A 24,408-nucleotide genomic window follows, 5' to 3' on the forward strand; every position below is an offset into this window, starting at 1 on the left:
GTCAGTTAAGCACAGGTTCTTTTTTTGCTGGATCAAGGGTCTCTTTATACATTTTGCTATGTTTAGGAGTAATTAGATGGGAAGGATTATCTGTTGCTAAGAATCAGAGAGAGACCACCAAGCTTGTGCTATGTCTTTAATAGATATTCCTCTACCCCCCAAACACACATATGTCCATACATACCCAGTACCTACATCAGTGTAGGCAAAGGCCACAACGAGCTCGTGTAGCAAAGACCTGGAATGGAAAGTCTTCTTGTCCATTCCTAGCCCAGTCCAAAGCAGCCTATAGTGCAAAGGTCTTGGGGCCAGCCAGCATGGCTTAGCTAATGATTTAAATCTGTGTTTGGTTAGAGGAAATACATAGTATGTGATAAACAGGAATTCAGAAGAACTGGCTTTAGTTTCCAGCTCCATCATAGGCTTGCTGCATAACCTTGGGAAAACTGTCTCATCTTCTGCTCAAAATAGCAGCAACCATCCTTTTGTAGTTCACAGGAATGTTTAACACCTTAGAGGCCATAAGAACATCATAACTCTTCAAGAAATGCTCCATTTCAAAATTGCACAATTCCAAAGTGGCACAAATCAACGTTACCTATGCTCCTTCCATAACCACTTTGAGTTGCATTAAATCCAGCACAAACTAGTTATAAACAAACTAGGTTAGTCCGAAGTGGTTTTAGCCCTTCATAACCACTAGCTTAGTTTTTTTGATACTCAGTGGATAAGGCAGCAGGTAGCAGATGGGCAGGTTTTTGAAGAAAGGAGGAGATACATGTCAAGAGTTTAACATTTAACCCACTGCCTTCATCAAGGAAAATACCAGTAGGCTCAGCTGAGGAATCTAAATACTGCCTGTCAGACAACTCACCCTCCACCAAGGCTACACTGGAATTGTGTGTAGAGAGCGGGGCAAGAAGGAAGCAAACAGTTTAAACCAGACCTCAATCTACACCCAAATATACGTAATACCAAAAACTATCCACCAACCAGACTTAAGAAATCTAATGCTCAGGCTTTAAATTACCCTATTTGCATACTTGAAGCAAGCGTTGCACATTTTGAGCTTGCCATCACAAAGCTAGTCTGGGGATAATAGTAAGGGCTCTAATCCTCATCTCTTGGCCCAATCATCGCTATGTCATCATATTGTGGCAACTGTTTAGATCCACGTAACCCAACTACATAGACTTATGTTCTCCTGATCACTATCATCTGATTGCACCATCTTCCTAAAAACTTCCTTCTTAAGATGAAGATTTCTTGTTGTCCACCTGATTTCACAGCACTGCTGTGAATCTGTTAAGCTCTTTGCTTTGCCTTTGGACCATGCTGAACTGCAATCATTTTAGGAGCATAAGCAGAAAAATCATTCCAACTGCTCCTGAAAATGGGGCAAGGAAAAGCTGTCAGACAGCAATACAAACTCAGACACAGCGTGGGTGGACAAAAATAGGAACACCAGATCACTGACCTGCAGCAAAGGCCTTTGACTTGGATTGCCATGAGGGCCTCAGTGTCTGGACAACTGTCACAACTGTTACTCAGCTGTTTAGCTGCAGATATTACATTAGTGCTTAGAAACCACTGCCAATGGCCAGGGACCGACTGTGCCAATTGAAGTGGAAGCAGAAGATGCAAGAGAGTCTAACCTAGTCTCCCCTTCCCCCAGCAACCCTCAGCTGGATCAGGACAGGCAGAAGGGGAGATGTATTCCCTCCAGCTCCTTCCTGAAGTTTGTTTAGCTCAAAGTCACATAGATAGTGCAGATCAGGGCTGATAAATGAGCACCTCTAAACAAAATCCAAAGTTGGTTTCAGTGACACAACCATCCCACCTGCAACTTCTGGGGTGGAGAGCACTGAGAATTAGGCTAACTTCCTTGGGCATGAAAATTGGAGGAGAGGGGAAGATATTCCTTTAGAGTCACAAGAACATGCCAATGGCATCCAGAACAACTGCCTTATAGCTTTTGACAAGGCTGTATTATTTGACTCTGGAAAGGAAGAAGAGACAAGGACATGTCACAGTTCTCTCCAGCATGCAACCATAGCCTCTACAGGCTACCTTCACCATTTTTAGTTCCACTTGTGACATGACCAACTCCAGAGAGCTAGGATAGGCCCTCAAGAACAACCAACCACAAGGATAAAGAAAGCATTTCATCACCCTGCAGAGCCCATTTCACATACAAGCATTGCCAAAGTGCTGCAAGAGGGTTCACAGGTGCTGAGCCTTTTAATCCAGAGGCAGGAAAGCTGTCAGCCAAAGTCAGACACCAGCTAAATCCAGGATATTTCTAATCCTGATCTCAGCACTGTCTAGGAGCATCTGGTGGTGGGGAGAGGGGAGAGTTTGCTGGCCAACACTCACTGGTAGCATTCTCCAATGCCCTAGCTCTACCGCAAGGAATGGCATTTTATGCATACACACATGAACAACTGAGCTGGGGTGGCGATTCCTAGAATGCACAACTGGCTGGGCAGCATTCGCCTGGGAAACTGGAGACCCAGGTTCCCATCCCAGCCCCAACCCTCTATCCAATCACACGGACAATAACAAGGCTTAAGGGCTATTTATAGCCTTACAGTATGTCCCCCTTTGACAGTGGTGCAATGAAATACTGATCCTAGGCACCTGTGCTGGCCAATCTGAGGGATTTTTGTGTTCAAGCAACTCTAGACTAGGTACAAGCCAAGCAAATTATGGGGAAAAATGGCAAGCCCCTTCCCTTCCTCCACCTCCCCTACCCTTGCTACGATGGCCCAGCAATTGCAAACACTTTGCCCTTTATATCAGTCCTGGGGAAGGCCCCCAAACAGGACAGTAAAGCCTCATGGGGAGAAACCTACCCCAAGTAATGTCAGCTGCAAACCCAACTCTAGGGAGGTGGGAGAGCACAGTCACAGCATAAAAGAAATAGGCTGAAGGGACTTCGGGCCTGAGAGGAATAGCTCTGTCCAGACTCCCTGCCAGATGTTCGGCCAGTCACTTTTAAAGAAACCCAGCTATAGATGCTCTATGCTCCTTACCCTAACTGAAATACTGCTAGAAATGCATCCTTTACCATCATCCCTTCCTCCTTGCCCTAGCTCACGCAGGCCCAGACAACCTGTCTTTCCTTCCCTTTGCACTGTAAGGTAGTTATTCTGTTCCCCTTCTCCTCTACTTGGAAAGGTGGTAAACTTTGCTACCAAGGTCATATTTTCTAGACTCAGACATATGCTTATGTCTCTCCCTCCAGTCTCTTTCCCATGGCTTTGCATATTTTTTGAAGTATATTGACCACAACGGGGCAGTCACCTAGCTGAGACTTCACCTGTGCACCAGAAGGATCATTCCATGCATTTTGCATCCAACACTTCCATTTCTGCACCCAAGCACACAAAACCTACAACAGCGTGAAGTCCCCCAAAAAGATTCGTGGCTCCCTTCTCTGCAGACCAGCCTGTGACTCACCTTCATGCCCACGAGGTTATTGTGAAAGTCCACCCTGGCTCGCAGGTCCTTGTTGGGCTTCCTCCCCAGAAACTCCTTGACAAACTTGTTGCTGTATTTCAAGTTGTCGCCGCACCCGCCCCACTGCCAGGCCTCACGGTTCTCCAGGTCAGGGGCCTCGTCGCAGGTGCAGCGCTCCATGCGCCCCGCGCTGCATGCCTTGGCCATGGCATGAGTCAGCCCTGCTGAGGAAATGGCATACAGGAAGGCTGTCTCCTTAAAACCTGGGGGAGAGAGAAGGAGATGCCTTTATCTGCAGCCAAAGTAAGAGTTAAGAGAAAAAAGTGCAGAAATTGAGGCAAATCTCATAATGAGAAGGGTGGGGAAACATCAAAGCATGCCAAGCCCTATGCACATCACTGATGGCAGAAAGGACACAGTGGAGAGGACAATGTTGGGAAAGTCCTTCCTTGGTAGGGAATAGCCAATAGTAGGAGAGAGATGGCACAAGCAAAAATTCAAAAACACAAGCCAAACCTGGTCAGCCCCATGGCTGTTGCCCTACAGACCGTCTCTGCCTGAAAATAGAGGTGAGCAAGAGCTGGACAGGTCACAGAGATATCATCATGATATAGTCATACCAAGGGGACATCAGTGATAGTAACAAGCCAGCCCAGACTTCCAGTCACAGGGTCAGGATAGAAACAGCGAGGGCTTCTTGTTCCTTTCTCTCCTCAGAAAAGTCACCAGGTCCTGTTCTAGTTCAACAAAATTGTTAACAAAAGCCACAGCAGCCATGCTGTCACCCAATGCCTCAAATAACAGTTTATGCCAACAATCTTTTACACCTCAAGTCTTATATATATATATATAACCCTTTTATTACATCTCCATGCTCACCTGCAGGATCATGATAGTATCTACCTCCCTGCAATAGGTGAACTAAGGCCAGAGATACCACGATTTTAGTCCAAATTATAAAAGCCCAAAATAAAAAGCAAACATGAGAGCATTTATAGCTCCTCATTCTCCAGCTATGGAAGCCATAAATGATTGCATATTTGAGATGGAATTCCAGAACAGCTTTGGATCTGGCTCAAGAAATCCCCCACTCCAAAATAACACAAGTGGATGGTGACAGTAGTGGATTTATCTGCAAGCTGGTGTGTCAACCAAGGACATGGAGAGACACTGCCAGGTCATTTTTGGAACTGTTCCTTAGGAGGTTCATGGTACTCCAAGCGAGCTCATTGGGCGCTACCCTGGCTTGTCCCCAGAGCATGCCTTCCCAAAGCACTCCCAGACACACGATGCTATGTTTCAGCAGACTGAGGACAAAAACTCAGTCTATTAGACTAATAGACTAAGGCTTGGTCCTCCCAATGCAGCTGACTCAAACCAGGTCATGGTAGGAATTGTCCAATCATTCTACTGCTCACCTGAAAAAGAATAGCAAGAACCCTTCCCTCTCTGGAAGGAAGGCTAAAATAAAACAAGGTCCACCTCCACACTCCCTGGGGACAGTGAAAGTAGTCAGAGTTGAGAAAATTGATTTGTTTGTTTTCTGTTCATTTTCCCCCTGAAGTTAGACTATGTGCTCTGGCATTTCAGAAACACCCTCACTGTTGCAAGGTCTCAGTGGGTGGTAGGAAATTAATTAATTCACACACACACACAAAAAAAAAAAAACTCATGGATATGAGAACCAAAGATCTGTCTAGAAAACACCTTTAACAGCTTTCACCTTTTGTAGGCTGATTCAGTTTGTCTAGGTTATGCCCCGAGTCGGACTGCTGACCTGCCCATCAGAGGAATGCCTTTGCCGAAGAGACGCTCCCATACCTCTCACGCTCCCAGGCTGGAGATCTGGCCTTTCTTCACTGCTACTATTTGTGCCATGAAACAGAGATATCAGCATGCCAGCAGAAATCCCCTGATGTAATAGGGTGTGCAAACCTGTGTTCAAGATGCTGCAATTTGCAGCAAACATCTGGGCCTCAACCCAGTTTAGTAGGTATCACAAACCTACAACCTGCGTGGAAGCCTCCTTTTTTTGAAGCCCTGAATCCAGAGAGGTTGAGAAACTTCCAAGAAAAGACAGTGCCCAGCAGCCACAACACATGCCTGGTTTGACACAAAGCCAGGAGGACCACAATTCATTTGCCAGGCTCTCCTCTCTCAACCGTCCCATCGGCTTCATATATACTTCCCATTCTCCATCATTCAAAGCCTCACAAATTCCCAGTGCCCATCAGCACAGGTATCATCTCACCCTCAGGCAGCTCAGGCAGCTTCCAAGAAAGTCTATGTGACATTTGGCTCTGGCCAGACTCAAAGCCATCTCCGTAGCACACTATTTGATTGCTCCAAGATATTTTGTAACAAGATAATGAGCTTTAAATCAATGCAGGCATTCTAACCTCCAGTGCATCGACAGCCTGCCATCCACAGCTATCCGGTTTCAGCCATTTCCAAAATTGTTCACGAGTATCCAAAGAGGATAACAAGTCCCTTAAACAATCCTCCGTTATTTTAAGAAACGGGCCACATCCGCCCAAGTTACAAACCAGCAGCCAGGCAGTTCTGGTGACCACGTATAACAACAGAAGCAGCAGCATTTTGTCTAAAAAGAGGATTCTTTGGTCTCCTTAAAACAGTGCAAAGGCCTCAGAGGACAGAAAGCAAGCCCACGCTGACATATTTGAATAGCTGTGTTTCAGCAGGTTATACATGTACGCCTTTGCCCTAGGGTATCACTTGCTGCAATGCTGAACCAGGAACCAGCAGCTCCCAGAGTGAAGGCGAAAGATTTACAGGGCAGTGTGTTATGCTGCAGAAACAACATCTGAAGGATTTACAGCATCAGTGGAGAGGAGAGATGTTGCAGGGGTATAAAACATGGAAGAATGAGACAGCAGACAGTCTTGCAACCCTCAGAGCTACCATTTATTAGACAGGGTCTTGACAAGGGCGGGGTTTCTCACTGGTATTTTAAGGCAGCTTAACTTCAGGCTGCTTCAAAACACCCCTGTCACTTGCTGAAAGCTGCCCATGGGGGAGCAGGCATGTCTGAAGGAACAAGCTGTGGCCTCCAGGTGTCAGCATGAGAAAGTGCTTGGTTTCCCAAGGCGCCACTAATCCAGGGACTCCTCTGGCATGCAGAGATATTTTTAAACGTCTTGCAGCTCAGGCCGGACCTCTTGGGTTTCATAAGGACTTTCCCTGTGTCCACTGCAGGCAGTGACAGTGCATTAGTTAAGCCTCAACACTTCTGAATGACTCATTCTCACTTATTAGCAAGGGAGGAAGCGCTGCAAACCTCCGCTCTTATCTCTGGGCAAGTCAGACCCTAGTTTCTAGGCTCAGCTCCATCACTGACTGCAGGGCATTCTGGAAGTCCCCGAAGCCCTCAAGGTCCAGGCAATCTATCTGTGAAATGGGCATCCAGCGTCATTATCATCAGTGTAGAAGTAGGAACCAGATCTTGTTGGGAAGATGTAGGAAATTCAACTATACAAGCCTGCACACAGAAAGACAACAAAAAGCACTGCGTGTTCCTCAAATATGCCCTTTCAGCTTCTAGTCATCGCTATCCAAGCTGCAAGGAGGGGGTGTGGAAGTTATCCATCCGTGGAGTTTCTCCCCAGGTTGAGCAGTAACAGACCACAAGGAAACATCTGCAGTTTTCACTCTGCATTATGGGAGGACTCCTCATGGCACTATTAACAGGCCAGCACAGAACAGCCCGTTTTGTCTCAATTCCCTTAACAAAGTATTTTTCCCATTCTTTCCTGAAAGATCAACATACTCTGCCTGTAGACCGTTTAAGGAAAAAGGAGAAGTCCACCCTTCACCTCCAACAACTTGAGTCCCAGCAGAAGTGAGGATCCACTGTAGCTACCAGCAGTAGACACACAACCAACCACCTCCAGCCTCCAAGGCTGTGGCCAGCAACATAAAGCAGAAAGCAGTTGCCTCACCAGTATGAGCACGTAAATTACAGCTATGTAGAGACTTTGTGGCCATGGCAGCAACTGCTTTCCACTCACAGATGAGCTGACTCTAGCTTTGTCTTCATCTCTGCACCACTCTCTACAATCTCTTTTCAGACCTCTAGGGAGATGATGACCCACCACTGGCAAAGGATGCATCAGGACCACTGCTTTATCTGAAAAACCCTGGAGAAGCCCACAGGTGTTGGAGGCACCAGCAACCCTGAGAAGGACCCCAGGATGCCCAGGGAGCTGCAATGGGCACAGGCGCAGCCCCCCCCCATCCCGCTCACCTCTCTTCAGCAGGCTGGCCCGGTAGCGGCCCTCCAAGGTGCAATTCCAGCGCTCAAAGCGAAACTGGTACTGGCACTCCAGTGCGCTCATGCTGATTGCCTCCATGAGGGTCTCAGCCACGCCAGGGTCCCGCCGGCACATCCTACGCTGCTTCTTCTCCAGCTTCAGGCGGTCACAGACTTTGTAATGGGCTTTGACAGCAGCTTCCTCCATTTCTGAAGTTAGAGGGAGGATGGTCAGGGGTTCGTTCCCAGTCAGCCTGTAGGAGGAACAGAAGGGCACAGACATGAGGAGAGAGAAAAGCAGGCAAAAAGGGGGGTCATGGCAGGGCTGGTCTCCCCCAGTTAAGCTATGTGGATTTACTGATGTCTGGGGAAGGATGGAGGTTACAGAAAGGTTTTCTCTGCAGTGTTGGAGGAAGAGTAAAAAGTAGTATTTGGGTTTATTCTATCAGCTCCCACAGAGCTCATTCAAATACTAAAAATTTGAAATTCTGTTGCCAGAATTGACTAAAATATCAAATTCTGTTGCCACCAGATAGGCCATTTAATATAGAAATACGGAAGAACTAGCAGAAGATATCTAAATTGCATAAATTCTGGAAGCCCGCAAAAAGACAACGGCACTACAATTGCTCTCTTGTGCACAGAAAAAAACAGTTTAGCACAGCAAGCACAGCCAGAACAGGATTGGGAAGGGAGAGAGGGTGACCCATCCCACCAAAAAACACATGCTGCCACTCTGCCCTCAGGAGAAGAGCCAGAGATCCTTACATAAAACCCAGCAAGCCATAACATCAGGCTTGCAAGCAGGATACACTTTGAGAAACAGTACTGCTAAAAGCTTTCAACACAGAGCAACAAGCTTGAAAATGAAAAAGGCCTTGAAGAAATACGTGTCCTGTTGCCTTCTCCCCTCCCTTGTCTCCTCCAAGCACAAGGTCCTTGATTCGTACAATGTGCAACAAAAGAGGCCAGCGTACTGTTCCCGGTGTCAAGTGACGAGCTGCTGGAAGGGGACCAGGCTGGCATCGGCCCCGGCGAGCAGAGACGCTGCAGGAACATCTGCTGGACTCATGAGCAGTTTGTTGGCCGAGCTGCCCGCACCCCGCTCTCCTGGCTCTGCCCTCTTCCGGCCAGGTGCCAGTCCACGCAGTCAATGGGAATCACTATGTAGGGTTTTGAGGGACCTGAAGACGCCTTTCCCCAGCCAAAAAGGAAGAATTGCTAAAGCCAGAATTTGAAACATGCTGGAACATTGCAACCCTGCACAGACGGACACAAACAGCGAGCACGGAGCCAGGCTCAGCCTTCACCGTCATTGCGGGAGGAGACGCAGGGTAGTGGGCACAAGAGGGGAGCACACGCTCACGCCCTTGGCTAAGCGCAGGATGATCCTGGAAAGCCTTAAAAGTTCCACCTGCCCTGCAGGAACAGAGGTTACTGTTTATTTTTAAATGAGGATTTCTCTCTAACTCAATGGGATGCATCCTGCCAGGTGCACAGTCCCCCCAGGCAAGCAGCTAGTGTGCTTCAGCTCCCAAGCCTCTTTGCACAACAGGCACCAAATCCTGGCCTGAGTCACAGCCAGCAACATCTAGTACAGATGACAATCATTAGTAATGATTTAATGAGGTAATTTAACATCTAATGTTTAAAGGGGGGAGGAATGGCTAGTGTTCTTTTGTTTTAGGAGAACAGGCAGATGGGCAGGGAAGTGTTAATTTCAAAAGTATCAGAATTAAAAAAAAAACTGCAATGGGAGTGATTTGTGAGAAAATTTGGATTGGAATATGAGTGAAAACTCAGACTTGACTATTCCCAAAGGAGACAGGGTGTCACCTGGCCCTTGGTGGCCTAGGAGCTCTGAGTAGACTTGCTTATGAGAAAAATGGCCTGGTCCAAGCTTCACAGTAGCAAAAGACCTGTAACAAAACCTCCAGGACAGTCATTCTTGGCCTTCATCAATACCTTTGTCCTGAAGGTTCATTCCTGCAAACTTCCACCATAGAGATCCTCAGTTAGCAAAGAGGGAGGTATAAAAGCATTTACTCCCACTCTCCCAATTTACTTTTCTGATCAAGCTTGTACTGTTCAGCTTAATGAGAAAGAAACACACGCTCCAAATATCATGCAGCAGATGGTTATTAGAGCAAGGAGGGATACAAAAATTGATCCTACAGCTAAGACTTTTGCAGAGAAATCTGCAGTTTTGAATCCCTTCTTCACCCTCCCACTTTCCGTGCTTGGCTTTGACACACCTCTAAGAGACAGTTTCCCACACCATAGCCTTATAAAACTTGCTGGTAGTACAGTCCAATGCCACACATCCCCAACCTGGAGCCCAAGGAGACTTGTTTCTTAAGAAGTAAAAGCAAAATAAAGGGCTTGGTGTAAGGAAAACGTAGGAAGTGGGATTCCCAATGCTCCACCAAGCTAGAGGACACAGGCCTCCAGCAGTTGCTTAGGATTAGCAGCTAGAAAATCCTGAGAAACGACAGAAAATTGAAGCATCAAATAGACTAATTGTCAACGTCCATTTCAACTGCTCTTTGCAAAAGTTTGAGAGATCTACCAATGCGAACATGCAGGTAATAGCCAAAATGAACCATGACTGCTGGGCCAGTGCAACTCTCAGCTTACCCCCTTCCTGAGAAAATGGTGCAAAGAAAAGACACCAACACAATACCTTAGAGGAGAGGCCAAAACCCACCTTTTCCATCTCCTCTTAGCCGGTTTCCTGGCCAAGCTCTATGCTAAGGAGCTCACTCTCCCCCGTCCTCATCCATCCCAGAAGACAGACTGGAAATCCAAGCTGGCGAGAAACAGGCCATGCAAGACAATGAACAGAGACTTGTCCATCACTGCATGGCTTATTGTTCGGACTGATTTCACCGGCTTCCAAGCTGGTCTGAATCAGACTGGAGCAAATTAATTATAAAAGCATCTCCAGAATAGAACAAGAAGGAATAAATTTAGAGAAGGGTGTAAAGGGGCTTTTCCCAGCCACCGAGCAACACAGCTCTTCCAGGCAAAGTGCTCCACGACTGCAAGGCGCAGCACGTATGCATCGTCCCTCCCAGTCCCCCCCCCACTGGATCTGTGCCCATTTCAGCAGGAGAGGGCCCACCCAGCAGCCTCAGGCCTTGCACACACATTCCAGCAGTCCCGGCAAACTGGCAATAAGCAAGCACACGCAGAGCCAGGGAGTGCCTGTGCCCCCACCTGAAACGCTGCCGTGGAGCTGCCACTGCATGGCACCTTTATAATCCCATAAAGCCCTTTTATGCAACCTTTGCCGAGCGAGGTCCCGTAAGGCAACGGTGTCAGAGTCGGATGCTTTCTCAGCTCCTCACAAAGACTGAGCTGTTCCTTCCAGGAATCTGGAAATCTTTCGGAATGGGGGGGGGCAGGAAGCTGGTTATTTTAACGTATATATTTATTACGTTCACCCAATTCACGACTGTTACGATTAAAGTGCCAGCCAGCGTCCTGTGTAATTGTGTTTTGGATCGAGAGGGCTGACTGTGGGACGAAGGTGTGTTTGTCTAGGAACCTGGAGAGAAACCAAACAGCTCATTTAACACAACCCAGGAAGCTTTAACTCTGTGGAAATTAACTCTGGCTTCTGTGAGAGCAATCTGACAACATCAAGAGACCATTTTTTGCTCTTGGTTTCTACTTCAAACTCTGTCCTAATCTTCCTCTGTGTACCTCTCTTGACTTCTGCTCTGAGGGGTGTGTTTGCACTGTCCAGATTTCAGGAAGGTCTTGGTAGCTCAGTGCCTTACCACCTAGCTCACACAAACCCTTGCCTGGATTGGGACCTCCAGGCATTTAGATAGCATCAATCATCAGTAGCAGCCACCAAACTGGCTACATTTCATCTTGAGTAAGTGTTCCCAAGTCTTCTTCCTTTGGAGGATGTTATTGTCACAGGAGAGGTTTCCAACATCAGTTGCATTCTTCTGTCCAAATTTCCTTCCAGTTCAATCCCTTACCAGTCAGAAGCCAAGGAACCAGAAGGTTTAGGTCTCACTGTTTACAACTGGTGATATCATCTGGTTTGCCCAAGCACTACTGATGACATTCAGCTGGCTTGAACATGAACTTCTCATCCTACCTTGCTAACTGATTTGCTCTTGAGATTCAGACTTCATCCAGGCATGATGGCCTTCCTCTAGGCCCTACCACTGCAGAGCTTGCACCAATAGCTGCAAAACCAAATTGGACTTGTACTAACATAGATTTATTGCCCTTCCAGAGAGGCAGTTTCAGATAGGTCCTGTTTTCAGCTGACCTGGGAGGTCAGGAGTTTTTATTCCCTCATCAGCTCATTCTTCCACATCTGTCCCCATATTTTCTCTTCTTTAACTGGAGATTTTCCTGATGAGAATTTGAGGGGGATGAGACAGAAGTAAGGCACCTGCACAGACCTGCGAGCACCTTTGCATTTTTGACATGCTTAGGAGTTTCCTTTGCAAGTGCCTTCAGAAACACAAGCCAAGGTGAACTGCTTTCCTGCAAGGGTGTGCCTCTGCTATACCTGCCTGGAATGACAGACCTGCTGAAATATTGGATTCCTACCCCAGTGCTTCCTTCTCTTCTGGGAGATTTATCTTTGGTAAGTCAAAACTCCAATTGATTGCATTTTTTTATTACATTTTTATTACATTTTATTTTTATTACATTTTATTACACTTTTTACATTAATGTTCTCTGCAATACAGCTACCTCTTTCAATCCTTTTCTTCTCTTTCCACCATTTCTTTTCTTCTAATGAAGAAGAAAGGTTTTTGAAAAGAGTTGAGAAGTTGCACACTAACCCTCCTCACTGCCCTACCTGAACTAATGACCAATTCAAGGAGCCAGACTGATTTATACTGCACACCAGACCTATACTTGTTGTTTCTTGCATCCAGCTTCAACTGATCTCTCCCCCTTACCGTCATATACACACTGCCAAGGAGCTTTAACTTGATTTAACATACTCCCGCCATACCCAATGCACAAGAGCTAATTGCTACTTGAGATAGCGAGTCAGAAGTCCTGGAAAGCTCCTAGAATTTCATGGCAAGCAATCAGGACTCACTACTTGGAGCAAGAGTTGGCCACTGAAGACTCAGTTGTTGCATTTTTGTTTTTAAGTGTTTGTGGATACAGATGCCACTGATGTGCCCCTAAGGTATCCAAAAGTCCTCTGAAGGAAACTATTTGAAGAGTGTCCACCAATTTTAGTTCTGCTCTTCCCAGAGCTGGCTGAAGCACTGTTGAACTCAAACATTTTAAGTGAGAAGGAGTTTTTTTCCCTTCTGCCACTAAAAGCTTAGTTCTCTAGTTGTTTTTCTATACCTCAAAGTCAGAACTAGGCATTTTTTCCTCCAATAAACAGCGCTTACCCCTGTATTCAGACATTCACATTTGTTGCCACCTTGCTTAGACCACAAAATCCAAAGCAATATGTGCGAGTTGCAAAATCCCCTGCCATTCTGTGAGCTACACAACCAAAGATTTACCACTTCAACATATGTGCACGTAAAAAAAATCCCCTTGAATTCTTACCAACTATCAAGATAATCTCCAAACCTCATCCAGGATTTCCGAGCTTCCATAATACCCTGACATCTCAGCAAGAATTTAAATTTCTTCTTCTCTTGCGACACATTCCCTTCTAGCTCAGCTCTTCCTCAGTATAATTTTCCCATTGATCTTCCCTGGCACTGCACTGTTATATTGGGTGGGAAGTCATAGAAGATGACAAGAGGAGAAGTCTCTCCCAGGCTAGGGAAACCTGGAGCTTTACAGGACTGAGCTGAACAGCCTACACCCCACCTGCAAATGAGAAAGGAGCAAGGCACTGAATACTCATGCCAACTTCTCTGACAGCGTTTAGCCAGCAATGTGCCCTTGTGGCCAGGAAGGCCAACGGTCTCCTGGGGTGCATTAGGAAGAGTGTTGACAGCAGGTCGAGGGAGGTGATCCTGCCCCTCTCCTCAGCCCTGGGGAGGCCTCATCTCGAGTCCTGTGTCCAGTTCTGGGCTGCCCAGGACAAGAGAGACATGGAGCTACTGGAGAGAGTGCAACGCAGGGCTACAAAGATGATCCGAGGGCTGGAGCATCTGCCCTACGAGGAACGGCTGCGAGAGCTGGGCCTCTTCAGCCTGGGGAAGAGAAGACTGAGGGGGGATCTTGCCAATGTGTACAAGTACCTGAAGGGAGGGTGTCAAGGGGACGGGGACAAACTCTTTCCAGTTGTCCCGTGTGACAGGACAAGAGGCAGTGGGCCGAAATTGAAGCACAAGCAGTTCTGCCTGACCGTGAGGGGGAATTTCTTCCCTGTGAGAGTGATGGGGCACTGGCACAGGTTGCCCAGAGAGGTTGTGGAGTCTCCTTCTCTGGAGATATTCAAGGCTCACCTGGATGCAACCCTGTCAACCTGTCTATATATATATACATCTGCCTAGGTGACCCCGCTGAGCAGGGAGGTTGGACTAGATGATCTCCAGAGGTCCCTTCCAACTTTACTGGTTCTATGATTTAACCACCTGTGTTGAGCCAGCTGATTCTCAGGGCTCCCCTTTCTCCTGTGACACCCTGGTTTTGCACTTCTGTTCACTCTCAAGGTTATTCTTGTAATATCCGCTCTTGCAGCCTGTCCCAAGCTGCACTCATCTTCCTTCCCGGCTGATTTGGGCCAACCTTTCATATGACTGTCTCAGTTTACTTCCGCTTCTGGACTGTCTCCTCCATCTCTTATCTAGAGCTGGTGGGTGGTTGACCAGCCACAGGCAGCTTTGCTACAACTAAGTCCACTCTGGCACTTCGTAAAGCTGATTCGCCTTGACATCGTTCCCAGACCACAGCCCTTTTTGAACGTGCTAGTCCATTTCTTTTAAGGCTGTCCAGCTTGCTGCATTATGCTCACTTCTCCATGCTCCCCAAGTCATTCTCTGCAAACAATGGTGCCTCGCTGTTGGAGGCCACTAAACAAAGCAAACATTCAGAAACTCAAGTTACGAATACAGCTATTCTCATGACAAGAATTTCCCAATTGCAATTTTGATCCTTATCTTCCTCTCAATAGCATGGTACACACACCCAGAGCTTTTCTCTACATGTCAACTCATTCAAAAGCGGGCCATCTCCTTGCTCGATATTGCCCAAGCCTCAGTTTCAGCTTCTGCTTACAAAGGAACAAGTAACAGGACCCCGTCACCAAGTCCATTCCAACACCACACGCAGCCAGCCACAAAAGGCATGGGCAACAGGACCTTACAACCTTGCTCTGTGCAGCTGGAAAACAGCCAGTCTACACCCTATACAAGATCCTTGCAAATACAGCAAACTTAGATATTTGCCTCTGTGAAACACAAGCTCCATGCACCCTCGGTTCTGCTTCCGAACAGCATCTGTCCTCTCTGGTCTAAGAATTAGGAGAACAGAGAAGAGCAAAACCAGTGTGGAGGGAACTTCAAACCAAAAAGAATCCCAACAGAGCACGCGCAGGAAAACATGTATTTTTTTGTTGTTATGGTGTTTTTATCTTCTTTTTTAAAAGAGATTAAAAGGTGGAAGTGTTGTTAAATTCTTGAATCACTCCTTCTCTAATTGGGCATATGTACACAGTGGTTTCCTCTGGACTCTTCTCCTTTGAGTAGCTTCTCTTGGACAAGGTGGTAGAGGAGTGGGCATGTAGCTTGCTACGCATACCTGCCATACTCTCAGGCCCTATTGAGGCTCACTTGCAGCATTCAGGGGAAACAGAAACAACAGCTTTCTGGGAGCAGAAATCCACTGCTGCAAATCCTTAGCTCTTCCTGACTAACAGCACTCTGAATATTTCTAACATTCATATCAGCCACTGCACTCTTTGATCCTAAATCATTAAGCTCTTTTCATGCCCAGGTGTTATCACAGAGATAACTTATTCTCAAGTTACTCATTTTAGCCTTAGCTGAAGTTGACAGAAGTCAGGATTGCTGAATGCAGTCCCAGCAAGTGAAATCCCACCAGGCCAGCTGTGATATTCAAAAAGAGGTGGATCTCAACAGCTTTACAAAGGAATTAGGTCACATCAGTTCAGAAGTAATTATTCTGTGAATGGTGAAAGCTCTCAAATACAGAATGGCTGCCCCATATATAAACGAGCTTTCATGCAATTAAACTTGCACCCCAAAACAAGGCCAAATCATGCCATCAGCTTCTTCTGCACAGATCACCAAAAAAGAAAAAAAAAAGGCAATGGTTTGGCACACGGTAATGGAGGGTCAAATTTAGCTACCAAAGGAAAAATACTTCAATGAATGAGCAGCGAATACGTGACACAGTTCAGATGTGGAGGACTAGAGATGTTCTCATTATGGTGCATTCCTGCATAGGACCTATGGGACCAAGGTGCCATGAGGAACAGCTATTTTTGCATTGTGGCAACCAGAAGCACCACAAGCAAATACTTGAAGCTGCTGTAACATTTCCCACCTTTCAAGAGAGCTTTACAGGTTATGAATTACAGTTAATAGCGCTCCCTTGAAGTAAAGGAAGTGTTGCCTTCCCATCCACCCCCCTTCCCTGGTGAGGGGGGCACAAGCACTCCAGCAACAGAGGAAGGAATCAAACTTAGGCTTCTCAGCCCTTGGTGGTGTCTGAACCACAAGGCTAAACTACGTCTCCCTTTTCCCCCCCACCCCTCCAAACAAACTTTATACAATAAGTTTCCAGCCCCCTATAGCAAGAGTCATTTTTATTTTAGACAAGTATCTTGACAGAGTGGCAGAGTTAAGGTTCACCAGTGCAGAGGTAATACGAAGACAGCACGGATACCAGCTCCGTGGGCCTTTGCAATATTCCTTTGCAATTCAGTGCAGCTCACATGAGGGGACAGAGCAGTACCCGTCTCCATGTCACATTTGGAAACAACTCTGGATTTAAATTTAGAGTTTTTAATTCAATGACTATTAGCTGCCCTCAGTCGGGAGCTTCCCAGCAGCTTTGAAAAAAGCTGCCAGCAACCTGCTTCCACTGGAACGAAGCATTTTGTCTGTAAGCAAGCAGAGGAGAAGAGAGGAGGGAGGAGGGCAAGGCTGTTTCCTCTCCCCTTCATCCTCTCAAGAATGAAGCAGCAATCGGCTAGATTTACGAAGGATTTCTAACTCAACTTAACGCCAGCCGGTGAACCGCGGTGCCAGGGGAATGCATGGGCCAGGCAGCAACAGGAGCTTTCGCTCACAGTTTAAGACGGCATTAAGCTTCGCCCTTCACGGCAGGTGCCAGGACTTATCCCCCCGGCCCGCATCCGCCCCGGCTGGACAGCTCCACGGCTCCCACTCCGCACTCCTTCCCAGCTCTGTCCTGTTCCTTATGCTAGCACTGGCTTTTGTTTTTTTCCTTCCCTTTCCTCCCATACACCCCTGCTTAACATCATTTCTTTTGGCACATGTCCCGCTAAACCATAGGCAATGCATTAGTTTTGAGTTTTGGTATGGGGAAGTATAAGCAGGGGGGCAATGCAAATGGAAGAGGAGGAAGAAACAAGCCTGGAGAAGAAAATGCTTCTTTTAACTCCTTTAGTGCCACATGAGCAAGTAGGGGCTGGAGAGAGAGGTTCCAGAATAAGAGGTCATTATTTTCCCTGAAAGGATGAAATGGTGAGAGATGCACACACATACTAGAGCCCAAGCACCCGTGGCTTACAGCAGCACCAAAATCCGCCTCCTTGAAGCAGGGAGGTAGGAGACATACAATTTTAATTTATTTAACACTCTAGCAGAAAATCCTCCCCTACCAGGATCTCAGATTCCAGCTGCAGTAAAAACAGCTCAGTTCCATTCATGACAGTGGGGCTGAAGTAGTTTATTTTAATCTAGAATTGGGCCAAACAGCACTCCAATGACAGAGAAAACAAGGGACATCTCAATGATGTTTATGGAAACCATACACAACTGTTCCTCCACACACACACTTTTGAAGAGTCTGGTGGGATACAGGGCCAGGAGAAGACCACATACCTGACAGATCGCACAAGGGTAAGCCCCTTCCAGAGGACCACATAGTGACCAGATTGCTGACTCAGAAAGTCCCAACACAGGTTGGGCATGTGAAGCTAAATAGCCTCCTCCAGGCTCCCGAATTAAATGAGGCAGCAACATGAAAAATAAATAGCAAATGCAAGACATTCAGAGAGAACAGAGCTTTCCCCTCTGCCCCCACCCCCCTTCCTTCAAAAAGCGCATCAAACTTCAAGGCTCATTGCCACCGGATGTTGTGAAGGCCCAGAAATATAAATAGATTCAAAAAGGGATTAGACAAATTCAGGAAAGGGAGGCACACCAAGGTAGATGATTAAACATGCGGGTTTGACTGCAGCCGCTGGCTCAGGAAGTCTCCAAACCACTGACTGCCAGAAGCTGGCAGGATGAGCCAGGAGACACATCACTATACTTGTCCCATTTCTCACTGGCCTCCCTAGATGTCCATAGTTGGCAAAATACTCCGAGTAAACTTCAGTTCAACCCAGTACAGTGGCAGTATGTTCTCAGCACTGAGACAGGAGTCTTGGGCTTTCAGGTGGTTACAGATGCACCATGGGACCTTGCCTCAGCTGCGGCATTTAACCTATCTGCACTCCCAAACCTTCTAGATACAAGCAAGAAGTGACCCAGTGCTGTCAAGCACACACCACTCTCCAATGCTCGAGAATGCTGGGTTGACTGCTATGGTGAGAGCAGCCAGCTCTCCTTCCTGGACATGCCACCACTGCCACACTCGTGTACGGAAGCCCCACCACCTACGCAGTCCCAGTACCACGTAAAACTCAGTGCTGTCACAGCAGTGGCTCTGCTCCATCTCCAGCCAGGATCTCGGAACCACGGCAGCCCTCGGCGCTCCGGGAAGCGGGCATGCCTCGCAGGGCTCCCGCGATACGCTCTGCACCATGTGTTAGTGTCAGTCTCTCCCGTATCCATCCCTGCCAGGGAACGCATCTGACTTTGTAATGAATCACCCGTTTGTCTCCCTAACACCTCAGCCAGCCTTTTGTTAAGCCTTGTCTCCCAAATTTAACAGCTCCGCAATACACATCATGTACCAGCACCAGCCTCTTCCTCTCCCCCTCCCCGGCCCGTCTGTCATATAAATCTTGCTGTCCCTCCCAAACACTGCCCGATCTGTTCTCGGCAGATGCCGCAGTTATATAGCTGCCCTCGCTCAGACCGCAGAGATTGGCAGTGAGGGGAGAAACTCCTGGTAGCCAACGCAGCAGCTTTCCTCACTGCCTGGAGATACCCCTCCAGACACACGCGCTCGAGCAGCACAACACTTACAGAGAAAATAAAGGCTACTTCCCAGACAACACAAATCTCAGAAGTTGGGTGGTCGGAAGGCTGAAATTGAGCCTTTGAGGGAAGCGTAGTGCAGGCAAAGAGCTCCTCAAGTCTGCCAGGCCAGAAAAAACAACTGTAGAAGGAGCTTTTCTCCTCCTTCCCCAGCCCCAGCCTTTATATGCAGGACCCAGAGGTCCCAGTCAGAAGCAAAGAAACCATTGAGCCAGTCTCTATCAACTTACAGACAAATGACAACTTCTAGAAACAAGTGTGCGGATTCAGGTGGAAGGGGGCTTTAACCTCCCCCTCCCCCAAAATATTTCACCCAGACCCTATTTTATATCCCATGGAGGTCAGCTCGTGGAGTACTCAGATGGTTGGGCGGTTTGACACATCATCTGATCTATTTTGGGAGCAGTTTACGGCTCTGCAATTCCTCCCCTGCACAGCAGCGATAGCTTTTCCACTCTAATGTCATATTATCCTCATGGCAGGTTTAAAAACTAAACAGGTGAAAAAACAAACTTTCTGGGCATTGGAGAGAGCAGGATGCATGAGACACAGATTATGCTGATGGGATGGTACAAGTTTATCCCTATTCTGAGCCCCAGCAGAGGCAGTGGGAATGGATCACGAATACAGAGCTGGTTCCTTGAAAAGAAAAAAGAAAAAAAGAAAGAAAAAGAAGAAAAAAGAAAGAAAAAAAAGAGAAAGAGAGAGGAGAATACACAAAGGTCTTATATAAAGTTCATTCCTGACAAAAAGTGTCTCAAAGGTCTTTCTGAAGGAGCTTTGCAGCCTTGAGGTTTTACAAGGTTCAAATGAAATTTCAAGAGTCAAATCTCCAGCTAAACAAACTAGCTATGGCCAATGTTTTAAGTTATTAAGGATAAATCACCTGTGCAAGAGACTGTTCTCATTGAAGTATCCCAGAGTGCAAAACAGGTTCCTATAAAGCCAACCAACATCATAAACCCTACTGCCTTCTGCTCCAGGTGCAAGGGCATCTCACAGGCCCTCACTGCCATCTGTTGAATACCAATGCTGTCTTTTTCCCTTGATCTTCCCCAGCACTGAAAACACCATTCCTCCATGCATCGATTTATCCCACTGAAAGGAAGAGGGAAAGAACTAACAATATGAGCATCTGCCATCAATCTCCTGATGTCCATTCCCCATCACCACAAAAGGCCTAGGCCACACAGCATTGTGAGAAACACTTAACTCTTCCTCTGCCTGCAGTTTTGTGGAAGACAAGCAGATGATTTAACAGTGGTTAAGCACAGGAGTGATTTATAAGAAGATATTGATAATCAGCGTCTTTAGGCCTCTGTCTTCAGATTGACTCTTGAACACTCATATCAAAGTGCTCTGAGTTCTTACAATATTCTTCTATTATTCTGGACTCAGGTAGCACCTGAAGCTCAGCAGCTCTTGAGAAGGGGATATTTGGCATGAGGAAGCCACTTCTTTGACCAGCAGCATGATTTGCAAGACAGTTTAAAGCAATGAGCTCTCACCTGTGCAGTTTTGCGAGAGCCTCACCTTCCTTTCAAAGGGACAACAGACCATCTGCATGAACCCCAGTCAGATCTACCTTCGACATCCCTCCGTATAAACGGCCTCACAGTACTTGGTGGCTTCAGCACTTACAACTCTGTATCACAGGGCTCATAGAAACAGAGCGTATTAACCAAAGTACCACAGGCCAAGAAGACCCAAAGTTTTATTCAGTGAGTGCTACTTAACTAATGGGACTTCAGATTACTGGCTGCATATCATCCATCTTCAGAGCAAAGTATTTGTGCTCAGTAATTAAAAAAATTCTTTATGCACTGTATTAAGGATGCATGTAAGCCGCTATCAAACACCAGTATTAAGAAAAGTATTTCCTTCCTGTATTGATCACGCAAACTAAGTTACATTAAAAAGGAAGCAGGGGAGGAAAACAAGCTAGATGTTATACATAGCAAATTCTGATTAGATTATGAAACTTTAAGAAGATCTTAACAAGTGGAGAGTGTACATTTTACATAATTAGCTTGTTACTTATAAATGCCTTCCATAGTGCCAGTGGCAGATTTTCACTACCTAAAATAGCCCAAAGCTGTTGGATTCAAGAACTGCTGCCATCCCAATTTAGATCTATCCAAATACAGAAACCACGAGGTGGTTTCGTTACACCAAGATTAAGAATTGAATCAGCTCTGTATGCTTGGATGTTGGAAGGGGTAAAAGATTATGGAGGGCAAAAACCTATTATGTCATGCTGCATGTTCACCACTCAAATCCTTACCAAATGCAAAAATTGTTTTTCCACAGCATTTTGAGAGATTTCAAGCTATTGGGGGTGGGGAATAGAGCCTCATTTTAAGACTGGACATGAAGATGGAGCATTGTGGGATGCCACAGCTGTATCCATATTCCTTTAGCACATTTTGCAGAGAACCGTTCCTCAGCTCCATAAAATACACACTTCATGAAGCTGGGATTGCTGCACTTCAAGAAGGTCAGAGCAGGCCTCTAGTTAAAGCCACAGTCTGTAAAATATGTCCTATGGGTAACAAATCAGGTGAGGAAACATGAAAGTCCCAACAGATGCAGAACTACACTTATTTCTATCCCCCTCTTTCCCCATACCTACAGATTTCAAAGGGAGAAACATTTTCAATCTTAACATAAAAAGCACAAGAAAAGCATGCTGGAAAGCATCTCAAGGAAAAAAGGTCTCATGGGAAGAGGACTCATTTGCCTGGAGTGAGCTTCAGAGTGTCACAACCAGTAAGCGAGTCCCAGGAATGTCAGTGGGGCTGAACAGTCTGGTGCACCACATTCTTGGCACAAGTCAGAACATCCTCTTTTCTAAAAGGGTGGGTTTTTTAGAAAAGCTAATATACCTTGACCATGTTGAATGAAGAGATTAGACTAGGGGTATGCAGATCTATGAACATGAACTTCTACCGTTGGAACAAATGCGCTAAAAAAAAAAAAAAAGAAAGAAAGAAAAATGGTGCCAAGTAGCATCAGACAGTGGAAGGGACACAAAAATTATTGATGATGTTTTAGCCTGGTGAAATCCCAGCATGCAGATATCACTCAAGACACCTTCAACCAGTCTGTGCAAGCTCTTACTTTTTAAATCACACACCAACAGCTAGAAAAACAAGCAGAAAGGCATCTCTTACACCATCACATCCACAAACGCCTTAGAGGTAAGCTGTGAGCTCTGCAGGTACATACTAGTGTGATCCCCTATTTTTACCTACTGAATAGCATTAAGACATAAAAGTTTCATGATAGAACATTAAATACACAATTTCAACATGTCATATAATGGCAGCTTCCAAGGCTTGAAGGGTAGCACCACCACCATGTATCTAATGCAGCATATGATCCTACAGAGCTTGAGGAAAAAGGAATTAAATCATTTTCCTTTTGTCTAATAGTTTTGTTAGTTTTACTACTTACATTTAAATTTGTGGGTCTAATTTCTTCAACAGATCTGCACTGTAGAATTTGAATTTTTCCTTTAGAAAGATTATCAAGTTCCAGTCAAATCAATAGCATGAAGTTTAAGTGGTGGAAAAACTACAGTGAGGTCAGAAGCTCCTACTGCAAGATGTTCCATAAGTCTATACCTCCGGAGATGACCAACAGAGAAGAACAAAATTCACCCAAGACACATTGTGCGCTCAACTTTACTACAATGACCTAGGCAGATACTTTGCATTACAGAATAAATTGCTTTGTGGTCTGCAGACAGATAACACATCTCCCAGCCCAAGACTAGATGATCACTTTTTCCCAGATTCACCAAAGCATGTAGCTGACGTCTCATTTGAAATAGCAGTGATACATTCTGAATTCAAAAGTTTTAGGAGTAGGTATTATTCCATCTGTGAAACAGATGAAGTAGAAATTTGGAAGTTTTGCATCTAAATTGTTCCTTGTGAACTCTTTTGAGAGCCAGAAGAGGAAGATGGGAAAAGAACACAAAATTGTTATACAGAAATTGCTCACAATTCAATCATTTAAGGGTCAGGAAACATCAGCATAACTGAGTATGCGTTAGGAAACCAATTTTATCTACCAAGGGTACGCAAACATGTTATGCAAAGGAGCACTGCTTCATTCCATGCATGAGATAATATGGAAATCTGTGAGGGAATATCTGTCTTCATCTCCTGAGGAGGACTAGATGGAAAGGAGGAAGGGGACCATGGGAAGAGCAAACTGTGGTCTTATGAGTGTTACAGTGGAGAATTATAATCCATTCCAGCCATGATGTGATATAAGGGAAAGTCAGTCAAACAGCTTTCACAGCCATTCACAAGTCATTAGCACATTGCATTTTCCAGGTAGGAGCCTTCAGGTTTCCCTGGTGACAACAGCTAAACATGAGATGGCCTATCATAATTCTAAGTATTTAGAAGTAATTAAAAGAAAATTGATTTTCAGCATCAGCATGGATGCTCTAGATTAGAGGATTCTTGGTCATGCTCCTCTTAAGCTCTGTCTCAGATGGCATCTTTAAAACATCAAAGAGGAAACAAGTGTGTTTTCAACTGAGTACAGAATCTCCATAATGTGGTCTAATTAAGCCTTGAGGACACACAGTTCATGAGAATAGTAAAGAGAAATATTCAGTAATTGCCCATTCACTGAAAAAGGCAAGAATTTGGCAGAATAAAAGTAGCATGCAGTCCTGAAACAAAATGCTATTGCAGCATGCGTGCACAAAGGAGATTTAATTACATACGTGGCTTATCTCTGAAGTTTTCCCAATTTAACTCTACAGCCTAACATTAGCAGTAATTCTGTATTAAAAACATCTCCAGATGCTTGAAGCAATAGCATTAAATCACACTGTTTCTGGATTCATTTACAGATATATTTTGGTAGCAACATTCAGTTGTCACATACATTGGTCAGAGATCTTCTACAGCCCTACAAGGGCTGTGCAAGTTCTAGGGACTCCAGCCCACACAGGCTAGGGAGATCCCATGGCACACAAACAACAAAATAAAGCAGTTTGTGATGATGTTCCAGTGTGGGTGGAGTTTGTCTCTGACACAGAAATATTACAAATAGGCAAAAAATACATATATATGTTGGGCATATTCCCTAAGCAAGATATCTTTATCATAGGTCTTCATGAACACACCTGTAGCTTTTTTAGTTTAGTTCATGTCCTAAACAATTCATTAGAGTGAATATTGAGAACCACCACCTAGACTATTCCATCAACAAATGCTCATTAGAGCTATTCACAACTAGAACAGCTCCAGCCTGAAATGGAGCTTCCATCTGTCTTTAAAACACATGTAGGCTTGTTTTACAATTCCCACATCCCACCTCTTTCAG

The 24,408-nt window shown here is 45.7% G+C and overlaps 1 protein-coding gene across 1 annotated transcript in view; it reads right to left on the reverse strand.

Moving 5' to 3' along the window:
- WNT9A (Wnt family member 9A) overlaps positions 1 to 24,408 on the reverse strand; it is a 56,372-nt gene that overhangs the window by 10,244 nt on the left and 21,720 nt on the right. Inside the window, exons 2-3 of the mRNA XM_062567635.1 lie at positions 7,727 to 7,986; positions 3,463 to 3,725 (exon numbers count right to left, since the gene is read on the reverse strand). Coding sequence (XP_062423619.1) covers positions 3,463 to 3,725; positions 7,727 to 7,986 — 523 coding nt within the window. The remainder of the gene's footprint in view (positions 1 to 3,462; positions 3,726 to 7,726; positions 7,987 to 24,408) is intronic.

This window comes from Rhea pennata, chromosome 2 (assembly GCF_028389875.1).
Source record: "Rhea pennata isolate bPtePen1 chromosome 2, bPtePen1.pri, whole genome shotgun sequence".
Lineage (NCBI taxonomy): Eukaryota > Metazoa > Chordata > Aves > Rheiformes > Rheidae > Rhea > Rhea pennata.